Source organism: Oratosquilla oratoria, chromosome 22 (genome assembly GCF_046742065.1).
Source record: "Oratosquilla oratoria isolate Oo_2021 chromosome 22, ASM4674206v1, whole genome shotgun sequence".
Lineage (NCBI taxonomy): Eukaryota > Metazoa > Arthropoda > Malacostraca > Stomatopoda > Squillidae > Oratosquilla > Oratosquilla oratoria.
Window position 1 is genome coordinate 59,034,080 of NC_134798.1, and position 17,500 is coordinate 59,051,579.

At 42.0% G+C, this 17,500-nt stretch overlaps 1 protein-coding gene across 7 annotated transcripts in view; it reads right to left on the reverse strand.

The window, feature by feature from the left end:
* Liprin-beta (liprin-beta 1) overlaps positions 1 to 17,500 on the reverse strand; it is a 106,841-nt gene that overhangs the window by 28,175 nt on the left and 61,166 nt on the right. For 6 of the 7 annotated variants that reach the window (XM_076206163.1, XM_076206162.1, XM_076206161.1 and 3 more), the window contains exon 2: positions 12,096 to 12,683. The exons of the other annotated variant lie outside the window; for it this stretch is intronic. In XM_076206163.1, the coding sequence (XP_076062278.1) occupies positions 12,096 to 12,683 (588 nt within the window). The remainder of the gene's footprint in view (positions 1 to 12,095; positions 12,684 to 17,500) is intronic. 7 annotated transcript variants of the gene reach the window in all.

A 17,500-nucleotide genomic window follows, 5' to 3' on the forward strand; every position in this document is an offset into this window, starting at 1 on the left:
TGTGTGTGTGTGTGTGTGTGTGTGTATTTACCTAGTTGTATTTACCTAGTTGTATTTTACGGGAAGGGGAGCTATGCTCGTGAGGTCCCGTCTTCATATCTCATTTTATCTAAACTATTTTTAAATTCATGTATTGTTTTTGCACACACCACTTTCTCATCTAACTTGTTCCAACTGTCTATTGCTCTGTGAGGAAAGCTGTTCTTTTTCAAATCTCTTCTATAGTTGTCTTTTTTTATTTTCTTTCCGTGTCCTCTTGTATTTCTGTCATCCCATTTTATCAGATTCTCTCTATCAGTAATTTCTATGCCTTTCATGATTCTGTAAATAGCTATCAAATCTCCTCTCTCTCTTCTTTGCTCTAGTGTCTGTAGTTTAAGTTTTTGTAGTCTCTCTTCATATGATAGTTTTGAGAGTGTTGGTGCCAGTTTAGTAATTGCTCTTTGTATTCTTTCAAGTTTTTTTATACATTTTTTTGTACTTGGTGACCATATCGTTGCTGCATATTCCAATCTTGGTCTTATCAGGGTGATTAGGATTTTCCTCACCATTTCTTCATCCAGGTATGTAAATGCCACTTTGATTGTTCTTATTAAATTATAAGTTTCTCCAAAAATCTTATTTATATGTTTCTCAGGTGACATATTATTCATAACAATGACTCCCAGGTCCCTCTCATTTTCTACTCTTTTTATTCCTTCTTCTCCCAAATTATATGATCCTGTTATTCTGTTTTTGCTTTTTCCAAATTCCATTATACTACACTTTTTTGTATTGAACTCCATCTCCCACGTCCTACTCCATTCTTGTACTTTATTTAGATCTCTCTGTAGTGATTCACAATCTTCTTCAGTTTTCACTCTTTTCAGTAATTTTGCATCATCTGCAAAGAAGCTCATATAGCTTTCAATTCCTTCATCCATATCATTAATATATATAGCAAACATTATTGGGGCCAGAACTGTTCCCTGCGGGACACCGCTTATTACTTCATTCCATTTTGAGTGCTGATCTCTTATCACTACTCTCATTTTTCTTTCTTGCAAAAAGTCTTCCATCCAATTTAGCAATTTACCTTGTATTCCTCCTTCATATTCTAATTTCTTAAGCAACTTCTTATGTGGTACTTTGTCAAAAGCTTTTTTTAGGTCTAGAAATGCACAATCAGCCCATCCATCTCTTTCTTGTATTATATCTATTAGCCTTGAATAGAAACATATTAAATTGGTGACGCATGATCGTCCTTGTCTGAATCCAAATTGCCTTGGATTTAGTACGTTGTTTTTTTCCAAGTATTTTACCCATCTACTTTTGATAATTCTTTCACATATTTTTGCTATTGTACTTGTTAGAGAGACTGGTCTATAGTTGGTAGGTTCTTCTTTATTTCCTCCTTTATATATAGGTACTATATTTGCTTTTTTCCAATCTTCTGGAACTTTTCCTTCTTTTAAGGAACTGCTTATTATGCTATGTATTTTGTCTGCCAGTTCATTCCTACATTCTTTCAGAATCCAGTTTGCTATTTCATCTGGCCCATGCGATTTTCTGACATCAAAATTACCCAAGTGTGTCAATATTTCATTCTTCGTTACTTCTATTTCTTCCATAGGGGGGACTTTTTCCTTCCACTCAATCTCTTCAGGTTGTATATTTTCCCTTGTAAACACTGATTTAAAATGTTTGTTCATAATTTCTGCCATTTCCATTTCCTCAGTGTATTCAACTCCTCCTTGTCTTAATTTCTCCAAGTCTTGTTTGTTTTTCAGTTTATTGTTTACAAATCTGTAGAATAGTTTTGGTTGATCTTTACACTTTTCTATAACATCTTTTTCATATTTTCTTTTTTCCTCTCTGCACTTTTGTACATATTCATTTCTATAACCAGTATATATTTTCCATTTTTCAGGTCTTCTGTCTTTTTTCCATCCGGTCCAGGCTTTGTCTCTTTTGTCTTTTAACTCCCTACAACTTTTGTTGTACCAGCATTTTACATATTCTTTTTCTTGTTTTTGTCTTGGGACATACTTTTCCACTCCTTCTTTGTAAATTTTTGTCAAAATATTCCATTTCTCTTCCACTGATGTTTCTTCTTTGTATATTTCTTCCCAGTTTTCTTGTTGGAAGAATTCTCTTATTTTATCAAAGTTTGTTTTTTCATACATCATTCTTCCTTTTCTATATTGTTCATTTCTTTTCATATATTTTTCTTCATTAAGTTCCAGTTCAATCAATAAGTGGTCACTTTTACCTATTGGTGTTTTATATTCAATCTTGTCCACTATTCTAGGTTCAGATGTAATTATTAAGTCTAGCCTCGATGGTTCTTCTTCATTTCTATACCTAGTGTTCTCTTGTATCCATTGTGTCATTGAATGGTCAGTAATCATCTCGAGTAGAGCATTTCCCCATGAGTCATCACCACTCTTTACTGTCATTTCTTCCCAGCAGATTTCTTTGCAATTAAAGTCGCCCATCATAACTATTCTTCCTCCGTCTTCCATTATTTTAGTTAATGCTATCTTTGTGTCCTCTAACATACTTTTATGTTCACTCTCCTCCCATGAGGCTGTTTTCGGAGGCACATAATTGATCACAAATTTTCTGCTCTTCTTATCTCGGTCTTCCACTTCTATCATAATCATCTCTACTGTATTCTTTCCATATATGACACCTTTCACGTTTATATCCTTCTTTGTCAAGAACATAACTCCACCCCCTTGTTTTTTCTCTCTGTTTCTAATCCAATAATTGTATGTATCATGTCCTACACTGTTGGGTGGTAGTGGGCCTTTTAATTTTGTTTCTACAATTCCCATTATGTCCGGTTCTTTTTCTTTCAAATAATCATTCAGTTCATTCAATCCTGTTATCAATCCATCTATATTTGTGTAAGACACTCTTAGTTTTCTGCCACTTCCATTGTGTTCTCTGTTTCCCTTATGTTTTTCTTTAGTATGTCGAACTGCTTTATTTTCATGTTCACTACTCTCCAATAGAATCTCTCTTTCTCTGACTCCGTTCTTTCCTCGTTTTTTGCCTTAGCTTCAATTCTTTTCTGCTTTTCTGCCTCTCTTTCCTCCTTATTCATTTCTCTTTTTATCCATACCTTTTTATATTGATCATTTGTTGCTAGTTTCCCTGTCTTGGATAGAATTTTCTCTGCCGTTGTTTGTGACCTGAATTTAATCTTAATTGGTCTGGTCTTATCTGTACTATATTTTCCGAGTCTGAATTTTTCCTCAATTTCCTTTATAATTTCTGGTTCATCTTCCTGGACTAATTTTAATAAACTGCTTACCCTTTCATTTTCCTCCTTGATTCTTGCGGTTCTATCTGGGTTATGTTTCTCTTCCATTCCTAATATAATTATACATTTCTTTTTGTCAGCTAATTCTCTTACTATATTCTCCTTCTGTCTCATCACTTTAATAACTGAGTCTTCATTATGTTCTTTCAATTGCTGTTTGACTATGTCAGTGAATGAAACCTTATTCCCTTCTTGAGTTATTCTCCAATTTTTAGCTTCTGTAGCTATTTTCTCACTGTTTTCATTACTATTCTTCTTCAATTTCTCATTCTCCTCCTTTACATTTCCTAACTGTCTTTTTAGGTCCTCTACTTCTTCAGTTAAGTTTCTGTTAGCCTTCTCTAGTTGTTCCAACCTTTCAATTCTCTGGTAAATGGAGTGTACATTACCTAACTTACGTTCCAAGTCCTCGATCACCTTATCAACTCTCTCCTCTAGTCTTATCAGTCGGGGGGGGGTTGTGTCCCCCCCACCCTCTTTAAATCCCTGGAACATATTCTCGTCACTTTCTACTGTATTTCTCCTCTCTATACTTCTAATCTTTACATTTTTATTTGCCATTTCGTCATCCGGTGGTCGTTTCATGTTGACCTTACGCCCGTCTGCCTGGGCCAAGTCCTCCACATCCTCATTTCCTTCCATTTCCCCAGCAATCCCTCCCCTTCTCCTCTTTTCCTACTTACCTACTGCCTCACGAGCAATTTCACCCCCCCCGGCAAATACAAAAAGGCACTTCTCTTTGCGTTGGTATCCACAATCTGCACTTTTCTTCAGAGCGTTCTTCAAGCCGTCCGTTCGTTGAAAGTGTGTGTGTGTGTGTGTGTGTGTGTGTGTGTGTGTGTGTGTGTGTGTGTGTGTGTGTGTGTACCCGCGCGCGTGTTTACCTAATTTTGAAATAATATCCAGAGGCTATAGCTATACTAATGGGATGCCGTCTCTATATTTCCATTTATCAAACTCTGCTTTACACTCAATGATGCTGCTGGCCTGAATTACTTCTCTTAATCTGTTCCATAAATTGACGCATGTATGTGAAAAGCTATACCTTCTAACATCTATTAAGCAATCCTTCAATTAATTAATTTATTCATTCATTTATCTATTTATTTTTTATTCTGGCGTCACATATTGAGAGATCCTGCATGTTATTTTTCTCTGTTGCTTCATATTACTGTCTAGGACGGATTAGATCTGTTTTTATCATATCCTCATTCATATAATGAAATGACACACTTATGTTCACTCACAATCTATGTTTCTCCCGTTATTCAATCTATTAGGATTATCCTGCAACAGATCATTTCTGACATATTCCAAAATTATTTTCCTCATTTGGTTTTTGGAATACTGTGCTTCGTTTCATAGCTGCCTGGCGGTCTCTCTCTCTCTCTCTCTCTCTCTCTCTCTCTTTTCTTTTGCTTTGGCCTACTTCCCACAGTTTGCATTTTTTTTTTATTGAATTTCGTTTACCTCCTCTGGCTTTATCCATATACCCTATCAAGGCCTTCCAGCAGCAATTTACTGTACAATTCTATTTACATCCCATTTTTCATGATCTTGGCATCACAAGCAAATAAGATTTCGTAGCGAAATATTTCGCTTGTTATCACTGACTTACAAAAAAAAAAAAAAAAAACGGAGCCAGTACAGAACCCTGCGGTATTCCACTCGTCACTTCTCTCCAATCCAACATTTCCTCCCTTGCTGCTATTCGTATACGTCTACCATACAGGAAATCCTCTATCCATTCCTGTACGCTCCTCCCTTTCACTTCTCCCATGTTTTCCAGCTTCCATATTAATCTTTTGTGCGGCATCTTGTCGCAAGCCTTTTCCAGATATAGGTACACACACAGCCTATCAACCCTCTCTTTCACGGAGCACATCAACCGCTCTCTCTGGTTCTTTTGTATCATTCCTTTGTCTTCTTTGTTCTTCTCTTTCCCCACCTCTCCCATGACTTATCTCTCTCTTGTTTTGCGCATCTTTTGTTCCTCCTCCACCAGTCCCTTCACGGTGTCCTCTTCCACATCTTCATCCCCGGCCGGCAGATACATTCCCACCCCTGCATGGTACAATTTCAAAAGGATTTATTCTTCTTTAATATCATAGGACTCCTTCCAACCCAATTGTTAAAGTATCGTTTTCAGTTCTGTATAGTTAGCTTTGGCATAGTTATATCTATGTATTCCCTGTTCCCAAAATTAATTCAAGGACGGCATGATCACTTTGAGCTATCGGACCCTGGAACCTCACTGTTTCAATCACCTCGGGTTCTTTTGTTAAGATGAAGACCAGTCTTGTCGGTGTGTCTTGACTTATATGTCTAGTTGGCCCTTTAACCCATTGTGTGTGTGTGTGTGTGTGTGTGTGTGTGTGTGTGTGTGTGTGTGTGTGTGTGTGTGTGTGTGTGTGTGTGTGTGTGTGTGTGTGTGTGTGAAGGGAGGGGATGTATTAGACTTAGCACAAGTCCTCATGTATTAAAAAGATCACCTGAAATGTGTGTGCGTGTGTGTGTGTGTGTGTGTGTGTGTGTGTGTGTGTGTGTGTGTGTGTGTGAAGGGAGGGGATGTACAAGACTTAGCACAACTCCTCACGTGTTAAAAAAATCGCCTGAAAAGTAACCTTGATAAATTATAACATGTTGGACACTTTCTCCCAACCCCTTTGCTAAGGTGACGTTTTGGGCTTTCAGGTGAATAAAATCGTCAGGCGCCAGACATAACCAAACATTGACCTTTCCCTCCCTACAAGTCCGAATTTGACTCATTCTTAGCTTTTATTCTGGCTAAACGCCAAACGATGTCATTCAGCTTGGCAGGGGAAACTCAAAAGAGAGTAACGGGTGGAATTAACTTTAGTTTAGGCCATCTCGATTACCCCTTAACTTCCTACAACGAGCCTTTAAAACCCTTTTCCTGGCTAAACGCCAAACAATTTTATGCAGATGAGGGAAGCTCGTTGTACAGAGTCAAGATTATTATACTAAAAGCGTTAACTAAATCTGCTTAACTTTCTGCGCTAACCTCCTTCCGCTATACAAAATAGCCTGGCAATCGCCAGAAGAAAAACGTCAACGTGCGTCACCATACGCAGACGCTCCCCTCAACTGAATAAAATCGCCAGGCGGCAGCCTGAATAATAACATTAAACCACGTCACCATTTCAAAGGGGTTGCCACTCTTCCAATATAATTTTGGGCTCGCTTTATACCATTAAAACAATTGTCAGTTAACATAAAAACAAACTGGGGTTAAAATTCAATAAATGGGGAAGACAACAGGATTACACTCGTTCAGGGGCCAGGTTAGAGCGGACAACTCGTGACGTCATGTCGTCGATGTCGTACAGAAACAAAACAAGATCTCCTCCACACCTGTGCAAACTTGTAAACTACGATTCCCAACTGTTTGCAAGCTGCAAAGCTTGTTCGCAATTAAGTTCCCTGCTGGGGACCGTGTGTATGTGTGTGTGTATGTGTGAGAGAGAGAGTGAGAGAGAGAGAGAGAGAGAGAGAGAGAGAGAGAGAGAGAGAGAGAGAGAGAGAGAGAGAGAGAGAGAGAGAGAGAGAGAGAGAGAGGTACTCAATGGTTCATCCCCATTTGAACAACCCATTTATCCCCTTCACTAACGAGACGTACTTGAATGGCTTTATTCTGGCTAGGGGCGCAGGTGATTTCATGCAAGGGGGGGGGAGACTTCGGTCACTTCATACCGAGGCCACCCACTCACCTGCACGGACAAATCACCTGCCCTCAGCTCTAAAATAAATAACACAGGGAAAATAAATGAATAAATAAATAAATAAAATAAAAATAAAATAGAAATAATAATAACATAAATGAATCAATCAATAAAATAAATAATAATAATGATGATAATAATAAAATAAAATGAAAATACGGAAGAAAAAAATCCACGTGTAAAGTCACCGTGTTAATGGAGCTGGTTAATCTTTTCATAGCTTCTCGTGTGTTTTGGCTGCCGCCAGGCGATTTTATTCATCACCCCCACCCACCCTTACAGCTGCAGGACAGCGTCGAACGAAGACAAATTGCATGGTGCAATCAATGCAACTTCAAAGTTTATCACAGCTTGAGACGCTCCAGCATTTGTGTGTATTCACCTGGCTGTATTGGGCGACAGCTGAACTAAGCTTATGTGGCCCCCCCTATATAAAGGTGAGTCCAAAAAGCGTTCAACACGTATCCAACATGCTGCCAACATGTATCCAACATGCTGCCGATATGTGTCCAACATGCTGCCAACATGTGTCCAACATGTGTCCAACATGCTGCCGACATGTGTCCAACATGCTGCCAACATGTGTCTCACATGCTGCCGACATGTGTCCAACATGCTGCCGACATGTGTCCAACATGCTGCCAACATGTGTCCAACATGCTCCCAACACGTGTCTAACATGCTGCCAACATGTGTCCAACACACTGGGCCTTGCCAGCAACACCTCATCACATGAGCCAATACATTGAGCGGATAAGTGCAGTCTGATAGGGATGGGTTTTGTATTTTCTCAGCAATCACCAACGCTTCTATCCTTGGGGTCGTAGAAGAGGAAGAGGAGGAGGAGGAGGAGGAGGAGGAGGAGGTCAATGAGAGGATCTTAGGGAGGCTAGATTAAAAGGGGGAAAGTGAAAAGTGATCACCATTTTTTTTTAGCTAAAATTACTCTTCGACTTTATAAAAAGACCGCTGCACGTCTCCGGCCTTTTGTTCATTACGATTTAACTGAACTTCGTTATCCTATTTTCCCTCGAATGTGGGACAAAGGAGTCGCATGCACTACACACACACACATGTACACACATGTACACACAAACACATGTGCACACAGTTTGTAGATGTGTCATGGATACCCTCCATACAGTTGGTTGGGTCACACACACACATACACACACAATCACACACACACACACACACACACACACACACAATGTACACACAAGCGCACACAAACACGCACATGTGCACACAAATGTAGACGTGTCATGGATACCGTCCAGAGTTGGTTGGGTCACATACACATACGCACACGCGCGCGTACACACACAAACACACGCAATGTACACACAAGCGCACACACGCACATGTGCACACAATTATGTAGACGTGTCATGGATACCCTCCATACAGTTGGTTGGGTCACACACACACACACACCCCTTCAGGATCGGGTGTCCAGTAACAAAACAAAACACACACACACACACACACACACACACACACACACACGCACGCACACACGATGCTTGACGTCGCAGTGACAGCATTCGCAACTAACCAAGCGGCCCAAGTTCGAATCCCGCCCAGGACTGAAATAATTTCCGTATCGCTGCTGCTGCGAGCCGTTACTCCAACTCTCATGAGCGGGGAGTTGGGTGTGTGTGTGTGCGTGTAAGGTCACAACATAACCCATAGATCGGGCATACATGAGCTCTGAGCTCTCATCTGGGAGGGTAGTAGCTGTCGATCACGAGTCCAACACGTGATCCATGACCATGGCGAATCACACGGATGAGGAGCGGATGAAGCTTTCTCATCCGCGTCAAAGACCCATTTGACGAAACATGCACAAGATTCCACAGTGACACCCCTTCGGACCAGAGACACGTAGTATTTTTCTTCTGGTTGTAGGCTCATTTCCACTCAAGGAAATAATATCGGTCACTATTAACTTTCACGGTCTGTCTCTCCGTCCCGCCTTCAATCTCCTCTCCTCGGGACAGAAGCGCTGGCGATCGGCAAAGAGATGCAAATGATAATACGAGCACTGCTGCGCTCATTATTCGAAGCGGCTTCATCTCGCGGTCGTAAAAGTTCGGTGAATTTGATCCACCGCGTGACGACATGACGTCATTACTGTCGACTCGGAGATGAAACTGCTGCAACAAGTGTGCAGCTCAAACGAAGCTGCAATTATCCAAGTTCTCAATGACACACACAAATATATATATATATATATATATATATATATATATATATATATATATATATATATATATATATATTACACACACACACATACAATTTCGGTAAATACTCGTTCTGCGAGGTGACTAGGCATGACAGCTCTTGTCCGAGTTCGGGGATTTACGACTGTATAGTGCTCTTACTAACGTCACCATATGCTCCACGATGTTTACGCTGACAGTGATGTTTTATCAATGTTCACCATATGGACCCTCTGACAAGTACGGTTTCTCCACGGTTGATCAACAGCCGCGCGTGGAGCAACACTACAGCAAAGTCGAAGAACAATTTGGGCCTTTTCCGAAGTGAGTTTTTTTAAACTTCATTCATATGTTGTGAATTTATAGCTCTGTATTATTTAAATTTTGAGTCTTCTTTCCTATGGTTATGGGCGAACAAAAAATGTAGAGAAATTTCGAGTCTGTCGGGGCTGAGGTTAATGACACTGGAGGAGAGACGGGAGAGAGGCGGCATAACCGCGCTGTATGGGCGGCCCACTGCGGGTGCCAGCTTTATAGAAAAGGCAAATGCCACTCATTAACCAGTGAGGAGAAGGAAGTAAAACTGAAAGTGGTGTGAACAGACATAAATCTAAAATAAATAAACTACTACATAAATATACAAATAAAACAAATAAATTAATAAATAAATAAAGATATAATAAGATGCAAACTACAGGAAACTAATAATAACATTAACAATAATAATAATAATGATAAAAACATAATACATAAATAAAAAAAATCATAATCATTATAATAACAATGACAACACGTTGTGGAAATAGATAAATCACTGAATGATACACACACACATACACACGCACACACAAATACACACACACACACACACCCACGCACGCACACACACACACATACACAGTGTCTTTGCAATTACTGTGGAACTTATGGTGGTGACCTTGACAAACATATTCTATTTGCTTTCAGATTCACTTCGTACGAGAATGAACAGAGAGAGAGAGAGAGAGAGAGAGAGGGGGGGGGAGGGAGGAAAGGTGATATAACGACTTAATGTGAACCCAACATGGGCACGCACAGCTCCGGACAAATGAACCTGACACACCTAAGGCCCCGAGTGTGGTCGTGGGCGCCTCTGTGAACAAAGGATTACAAAGGAGGAGCATGCCGACAGGAGACCTTTTGGTCCATAACTAGGTCGGATGCGGAAGAAATTATAACAATAATAAATAAAAGACAAATAAATAAAAATCATGATAATATAAATAATGACAAAAAACGTGCCCCTACGTTGTGGTGTTACTTCTAAATAAAAGTACGAAACATTGAACTGTGCAGCCTGCCACCAGCCCTGTCTTTATGCTGGCGACTGTACATTCCCCATTCCACGCTCATACTAGGTCAAGTGCATATGTCCGCAAATATGCATACAAATGCGCGCCGTGGGACGCGACAGGATGCTCTCTCTCTCTCTCTCTCTCTCTCTCTCTCTCTCTCTCTCTCTCTCTCTCTCTCAAGCAACACAATTGCCCCCTTCCTCCTCTGGACCCCGAAGGCAGTGCTGCCAATAACTTGTGCAAGGGCGCCACCCACTCAACAACATCAATTGGTACCCTTGCTTGAGCGAGACGACTTCTAACTTCCCCCCGAGTGTTGTGTTGACAACATTTGGGAACAAGTGTCCAACATTCACAATAAAAGCACCATCTGCATATATATATATATATATATATATATATATATATATATATATATATATATATATATATATATATATAACATATATATATATATACATATATATATATATATAAATACAGACGTAAATATATCTATGTATATATATGTATATATATGTATATATATATATATATATATATATATATCAATATATATATATATATATCAATATATATATATATATATATCAATCAGCCATTCTGAGTCCACTGCTGAACAAAGGCCTCTTTCATATCATTCCATGATTCGCACAATTGCGCCAACTTCTGCCTCGTCACTTCTGCAAATCTCTCTATCCCATCTCTACATATTGTGTCTGGTACACACACACACACACACACACACACACACACACACACACACACACACAAATATATATATATATATATATTCATATATATACATTGCAGACACCACAGGGAAAATAAAGTTGGGAATACTAAACGTTTTCGTCTATTACGACATCCTCAGAGTCGTAATAGACGGAAACGTTTAGTATTCCGACTTTATTTTCCCTGTGGTTTATGCAATATTATTTAGTCACGCGTTATTGTGATTTTTCTTGTATATGTATACATATATATATATACATATATATACACTGTATATACATACCATATATATATATATATATATATATATATATATATATATATACATATATATCATATATATATATATATATATATATATATATATATATATATATATCGTGACAGATCCGCAGTCAAAGAGGCCGTCGGTTCGGGTGCCCAAGGCCATTCGTGTTGCAAACGACAATATAAACCTGTTAACATTCAGTGCTGCTTGATGGTCATTCCTCCGTTCATTCCTTCGGGTCGTATTCAAGAACATTCCCCCATCGGGCCCACCATGCCATCGTCTATGACGTCAAAGATCGTGTCGCTGAAATCACGAACGCGAAGCTAAAAGTTATCGTGAAGCGCCTCCGGCCGTATCGGGTATCCGAAGAAGAGCGCCCTTGAATACGATCCCGAGTACCCCACGAAGGCGTCATCGTCGTCAGCTGCTGCTCCCGCTGCAGCTGACGACGGCAGACGCCGGCAGCTGCGTCACCTGTCATGCTGCGGCCGCTCGAACTTCTTCGGCGCCTCCGGCAGGAGTCCTCCGAAGTGGTCCCCGAAGACGAGACGTCCGAGAAGTCTTCCGAGTCTTCGTGACGGGAGGGCGACGACGTCGGGGCCGGCGGTGGCGGCGGCGGCGCCGCCGTCAGGAGGCCCAACGACCCGTAGCCGGAGGACGAGGTCGAGGAGGTTGAGGACGACCCGAGTTTGTGTCCCGAGGATGCGGGGGAGGTGATGAAGGAGGAGGAAGAGGAGGAGGAGGAAGAGGCGGTGGGGATTCTCGAAGACGAAGAACCGGGGAGGATTAGATGGTGGGGTCTGCAGAAGGAGGAGGAAGAAGAGGAGGAGGAGGAGGAGGTCCTTGAGGGTGTGGTGGAGGAGTGGCTCGCACGTTGCTGCTGCTGCTGCTGCTGCTGTTGGCCTTCCTGCTGGGGCATTGGGCCCGCCTGCGTGGTGGTGTTGGTGGAGTTGGTGGTGGAGATACTGGAGGGGACGACGACGAAGGGGTGGTGAGGTGCTGCTGCTGCTGCTGCTGCTGCTGGGGCCGGGGTCCTCCGGGAATGCCCGATCCGGACATCACCTGAAGGCCGAAGAGGGGAGGAACTTCGGTCAACCTCACCGGAACTTCTCCACGACAGAGAAACACGTTATCATCATCATCACACGCCAATATTCAACAACACCACTCCAACAACAAAATCTTGTTAATTCATTCAATAATGAATTAATTCATGGTCGTTAAGGCACGGCAAACCACTCCAAACCACGCACAAAAAAAAAACACACTCATGGTATGTGTATATGTTTGTGTGTGTTTAATTGATTACATCATTGAGCGTTGACATGACGTCACAGCGATCGAGCCAATCATGCTTCGGGGATCACTCGCCACGTCACGGGTGGGAGGAGCCAATACTGTAATTCATCCGACAACATGAAAAAAATGACGCGGGCTCACACACCAACAGGAGCCTATGTGCACGGATAACCAGGTCAAGCGAGTAAATCAAGTCGACGAAATTGCCGTCGTTATATACAATACGCCGTAAAATTCCCTTATCGTCGTTTTGGTAGATAACGTAGTAAATGTGGCCACTTTCCAAAGAAAAGGATTTTTTTGTTTCGATGTTGCCGATTAACTTTTGTTCTTTGGCTTCCGTTGAACAAAGGCCTCAGAACCTCAGGAAATAATGGCGTCGGAGGCGTCTTGATTTACCCAAAGGTGTTAAAAATTTTGGCGGCCCTCCCTCTTGCGGGTGTAACGTAATGGGCACAATCTTGGGTTTGCAATGCCCATCCACACGCAGGAGGGCGGGGCTTCCCGGTGACGTCATGTCGCTTTGTCCGATTCAAAAGTACAAAAAAAAGTGTGACGTCATGTCGACACTGGGGACATTCCCAACGAAAGTGGAGAAGCTTTGTTTTCTTTAGAGAGGAACTGCCTGTGTCCTTGATAACGGAATGAGGTCTATGACCTTCCTTTAACAATCTTCTCTGTTTTATTTGCACACCAAATACGCCGCTCCAAGCACCGACCCTAACTCTCCTCTCTCCTCCCAATCTTCATTCGATTCTTCTTTTCCTTTCCCTTTCCTCTCTCTGAATAGGTTCCAGTCTTCTCCTCCTCCTCCTCCTCCTCCTCCTCCTCTCCTTCTTCTCCTCCTCGTTGTTCCCCTAAATATGGAGTGAGCGAGTGACATATACACTAGAATGCAGTGCCAAAACAAACTAGGTGGACATTTTCTACCCGTACCGAGCTTCGACCAGAAAAAGAAAAGAAAACAAGAAGAAATGGGAAACGGGTCGAGCCAACCCTCACGTTCGCTGTCCTTGTTGTCGATCCCCTTACATACCGTGTGGCACCTTATCTTTTCCTCGTGCTGTCGCCAAGCGATTTCATTCAGCTGTGTGTAACCCCCTTCGACAGCAAAGGGGTCTATCACCCATAAAAAAAACAGACCCATGTTATGGCAACAACTGAAGTCATTCATGTGTTGCCATAAAGCGAGTCTCACTTTTCTCAGACCCACAATATATTTCTCACAATACGTATTCATCTTTAAGGCAACAGCTCCAACTGTTGCCATATTGAGAGCCTCGCTTTTCTCATATTTGCTGAAACAAGAACTGTTCCTGAGGCAGTCGTATGTACGATTTTCACACACACACACACACACACACACACACACACACACACACACACACACACACACACGTATTACTTCTCGAGCCTTGCGAATTTATGGGCCATAAACTACAACAGCAGTATATATATAGCGCTTCGGAATGACAAAGATATTTCGTATTACACTCTGGCCATTTGTGCCATTACTAGTTCTAGGTAAAAATAACGATAAACAAGTAAATTGAAACGATAAATAAACAAACAAAGCAAAAATAGAAGCGGTACGAGGCGAGACACGCTGCAGTTACTCCTAAGTGCAAGTCTAAAAATACAGACGCCAACTTTTTTTTTTTTTCGGTTACTTCGTCTACTGGTGGCGTCGATTTAAGCCGCTAACCTCCTTCGTCTATCGAGCGCTGGGACCCACGCAAGGGAAGGGGGGGGGCAAAATACCCCGTGTCTATTTTGAGGGCGTTATTACGCTTGTCGCAAAATTGTCTTATTAAGCTGAGTAACGGATTCCAGCAGGACCTGTGAGGCACGGACTTTACTTCAAAGACTTTTTTTTTTTTTTTTTTTTTTTTTTTTTGGGGGGGGGGGGGGGGTAAATTTAGGCGATTCTAATGAAGTCCGAAGTGGTCAAATCAATTCTTTGGGGGGGGGGGGAGTCCAGAAAAGTCTGTCCCCTATAGTAATACAGCAGGTGTTAGTGTCGTGGGATGCCCAAATTTGACTGCAGGGGGTGCCGAGGTCGGCTCTTGTAGCCTTAAGGCTAAAACTAAGATGACTTAAAATAAATAAACAAATAAATGAATAAACTTAAAAAAGAATAAGAATTAAATAAAAAAAAATAAAAAATTAAGAGTGTAGTTTGTTGAGGTTTCTCATTGAAATACTTGACATTCATTATATTCAAAAGTTACAAAAAGGTTAGATTAATGAATTATTATTTCGCACGACGCACAAACCTTTGCTAAATAATTTCTTTTAAAACATTCTGGTATCTGCTTTAACTTTGGATAACGACTTTAATTATTGTATTCTGGCTACCGCCAACAGTTTCGCTGCGGACCTTCGACAAGAAAGGAAGTTACCGCTCATCATGACCGTTAAACGGTCCTATTCAAATTAAAAATAACCGTTAAATGGTCCTGTTCAAATTAAAAATAACTGTTAAACGGTTATGTTCAAATACAGAATAACCGTTAAATAGTTAAAAAATACTCGAGATTACAGTTTATCGGTTATATCAATTTCAACGATGATAAACATTTAACGGATCTATTCGTTCAAATTCAAAAACATTTAACGGTTTTAACGGTTTTACTGGTTCTTGTGTTTTGACTACGCATTCTTCCTCGAAACAGAAGTTTAGTCTTGTAGGGATTTGGTCCAAAGTCGAGGATTATTTGGCCCCCGACATCGAGATACAATGGGGCAAAGTCTGTCTAAATGTCGGGACCCGCGACTTTTATTGGGCCAATGTAACCACTGTTCCGGGACAACCCCGCACCCCGTTTTCTATTGTTATCTTCTGCTGTTCAAAGACCTGGCATTATCGGCGAGTCGCGATCAATCCTTTCGCTGCGCAAGGGGTCCCCCCCTCCTCCCTCGGCTGAATAAAATCGCTTGGCGGCAGATGGGATATGGGTGGAGAGGTCATGTGGAGAGGAGTGACCCAAAAGAGGCCGCGGTCCCCGAGGACGTCGAGACCGAGACGTCGTCCTCGTGAGGAGGAGGCGCTGTCGATCTCGCCCTCGACAAGAACATGCAAGTTCGTGAGGAAGAACCAAATCATCGGGATAACAAGTTCTTCGGTACAAGGACAACATCTGACAGAAAACGTTGTGGTCTAGGAGGAGGAAGAGGAGGAGGAGGAAGAGGACGAGGAGGAGGAGAAGGAGGTGAAGAAGTAGAAATTGAAGGAGAGGAGCAGCAGGAGGAGGAGAAGGAAGTGAAGGAGGAGGAGAAGGTGAAGAAGTACAAGATGAAGGAGAGGAGCAGGAGGAGAAGGAAGTGAAGGAGGAGAAGAAGGTGAAGAAGTAGGTGGTGAAGGAGAGGAACAGCAGCAGGAAAAGGAGGAGGAGAAAGAAGTGAAGAAGAAGAAGTTGAAGAAGGTGAAGTAGAAACAGAAGTCATGGTGCAATTTAAGAGACAAGAGAGCAACGGAGGAGTGGCACCAGACGGAGTGAGATCGAGGAAATGGACCTGATGGCACCGGCCGAGATAGGGGGTCAAAGTGGCGTTCCCGGAGGGCAAGGGGGGCAAGGGGGGCAAGGGGGGCAAGGGGGGGGCAACGGCTCCTCTCGATAAACAGGAGGAGCTCCTGAGAGGTTGGGGGTCTCATCATACTCTGACGTAATGATGTCATTTGTGGCCTGTCACTCAAACACACACACACACACACACACACACACACACACACACACACACACACACACATACGGGTGCGCGCGCACACACACTCCGAGGCCGCTTAGAAAGCTCTCCAATTCCTTCGATACGACTATACTCTTCGGGGGCTTTTCTCTGGCTAAAATCGGACGATTTTATTCACCCGGAAGCCAGTCATCCTTGCTGCAGAGGCCAAGTCCGCCTCAATTTACCTCTTTGCTACGATGGTACTCCTTAAATAATTTATTCTGGCTGGCGTAAGATGACTACTCAACTGAGAACAAACCCCTATACACATGGGTATGTATATGTATGTGTGTGATGTGTGTGTGTATGTGTGTGTGTGTGTGTGTGTGTGTGTGTGTGTGTGTGTGTGTGTGTGTGTGTGTGTGTGTGTGCGTGCGCGTGTCATACTGGAGCATGTCTGACTCTTGCTAAGGGGTGCCGTAGATAAATAGAATAGTCTGGCAGCAGGCAGATTACATAAGCCACGCGGCGAACACACACACACACACACACACACACACACACACACACACACACACACACACACACACACACATCCATCCGCCTTGCTTCATCGGTCGTCTCAAGTACCACTACTCAAGTTACCACATTAGAAGTCTGGAGTGCAAGATAAATAAATAAATAAATAAATAAATAAATAAATAAATATGCCACCCTGAGTCCTAAGGTAAGCGCAATGGCGGACCCTCAGCCGCGGTTCGAACTGTTCCTTCATCGGCGCGGTTGCGTCATCACAGTGGTCAGACCAACAGGTCAATGAGACGCCCTTATGTGTATACATACACACACACACACACACACACACACACACACGCACACACACACATACGGACTATTCCTTTATAATTTGA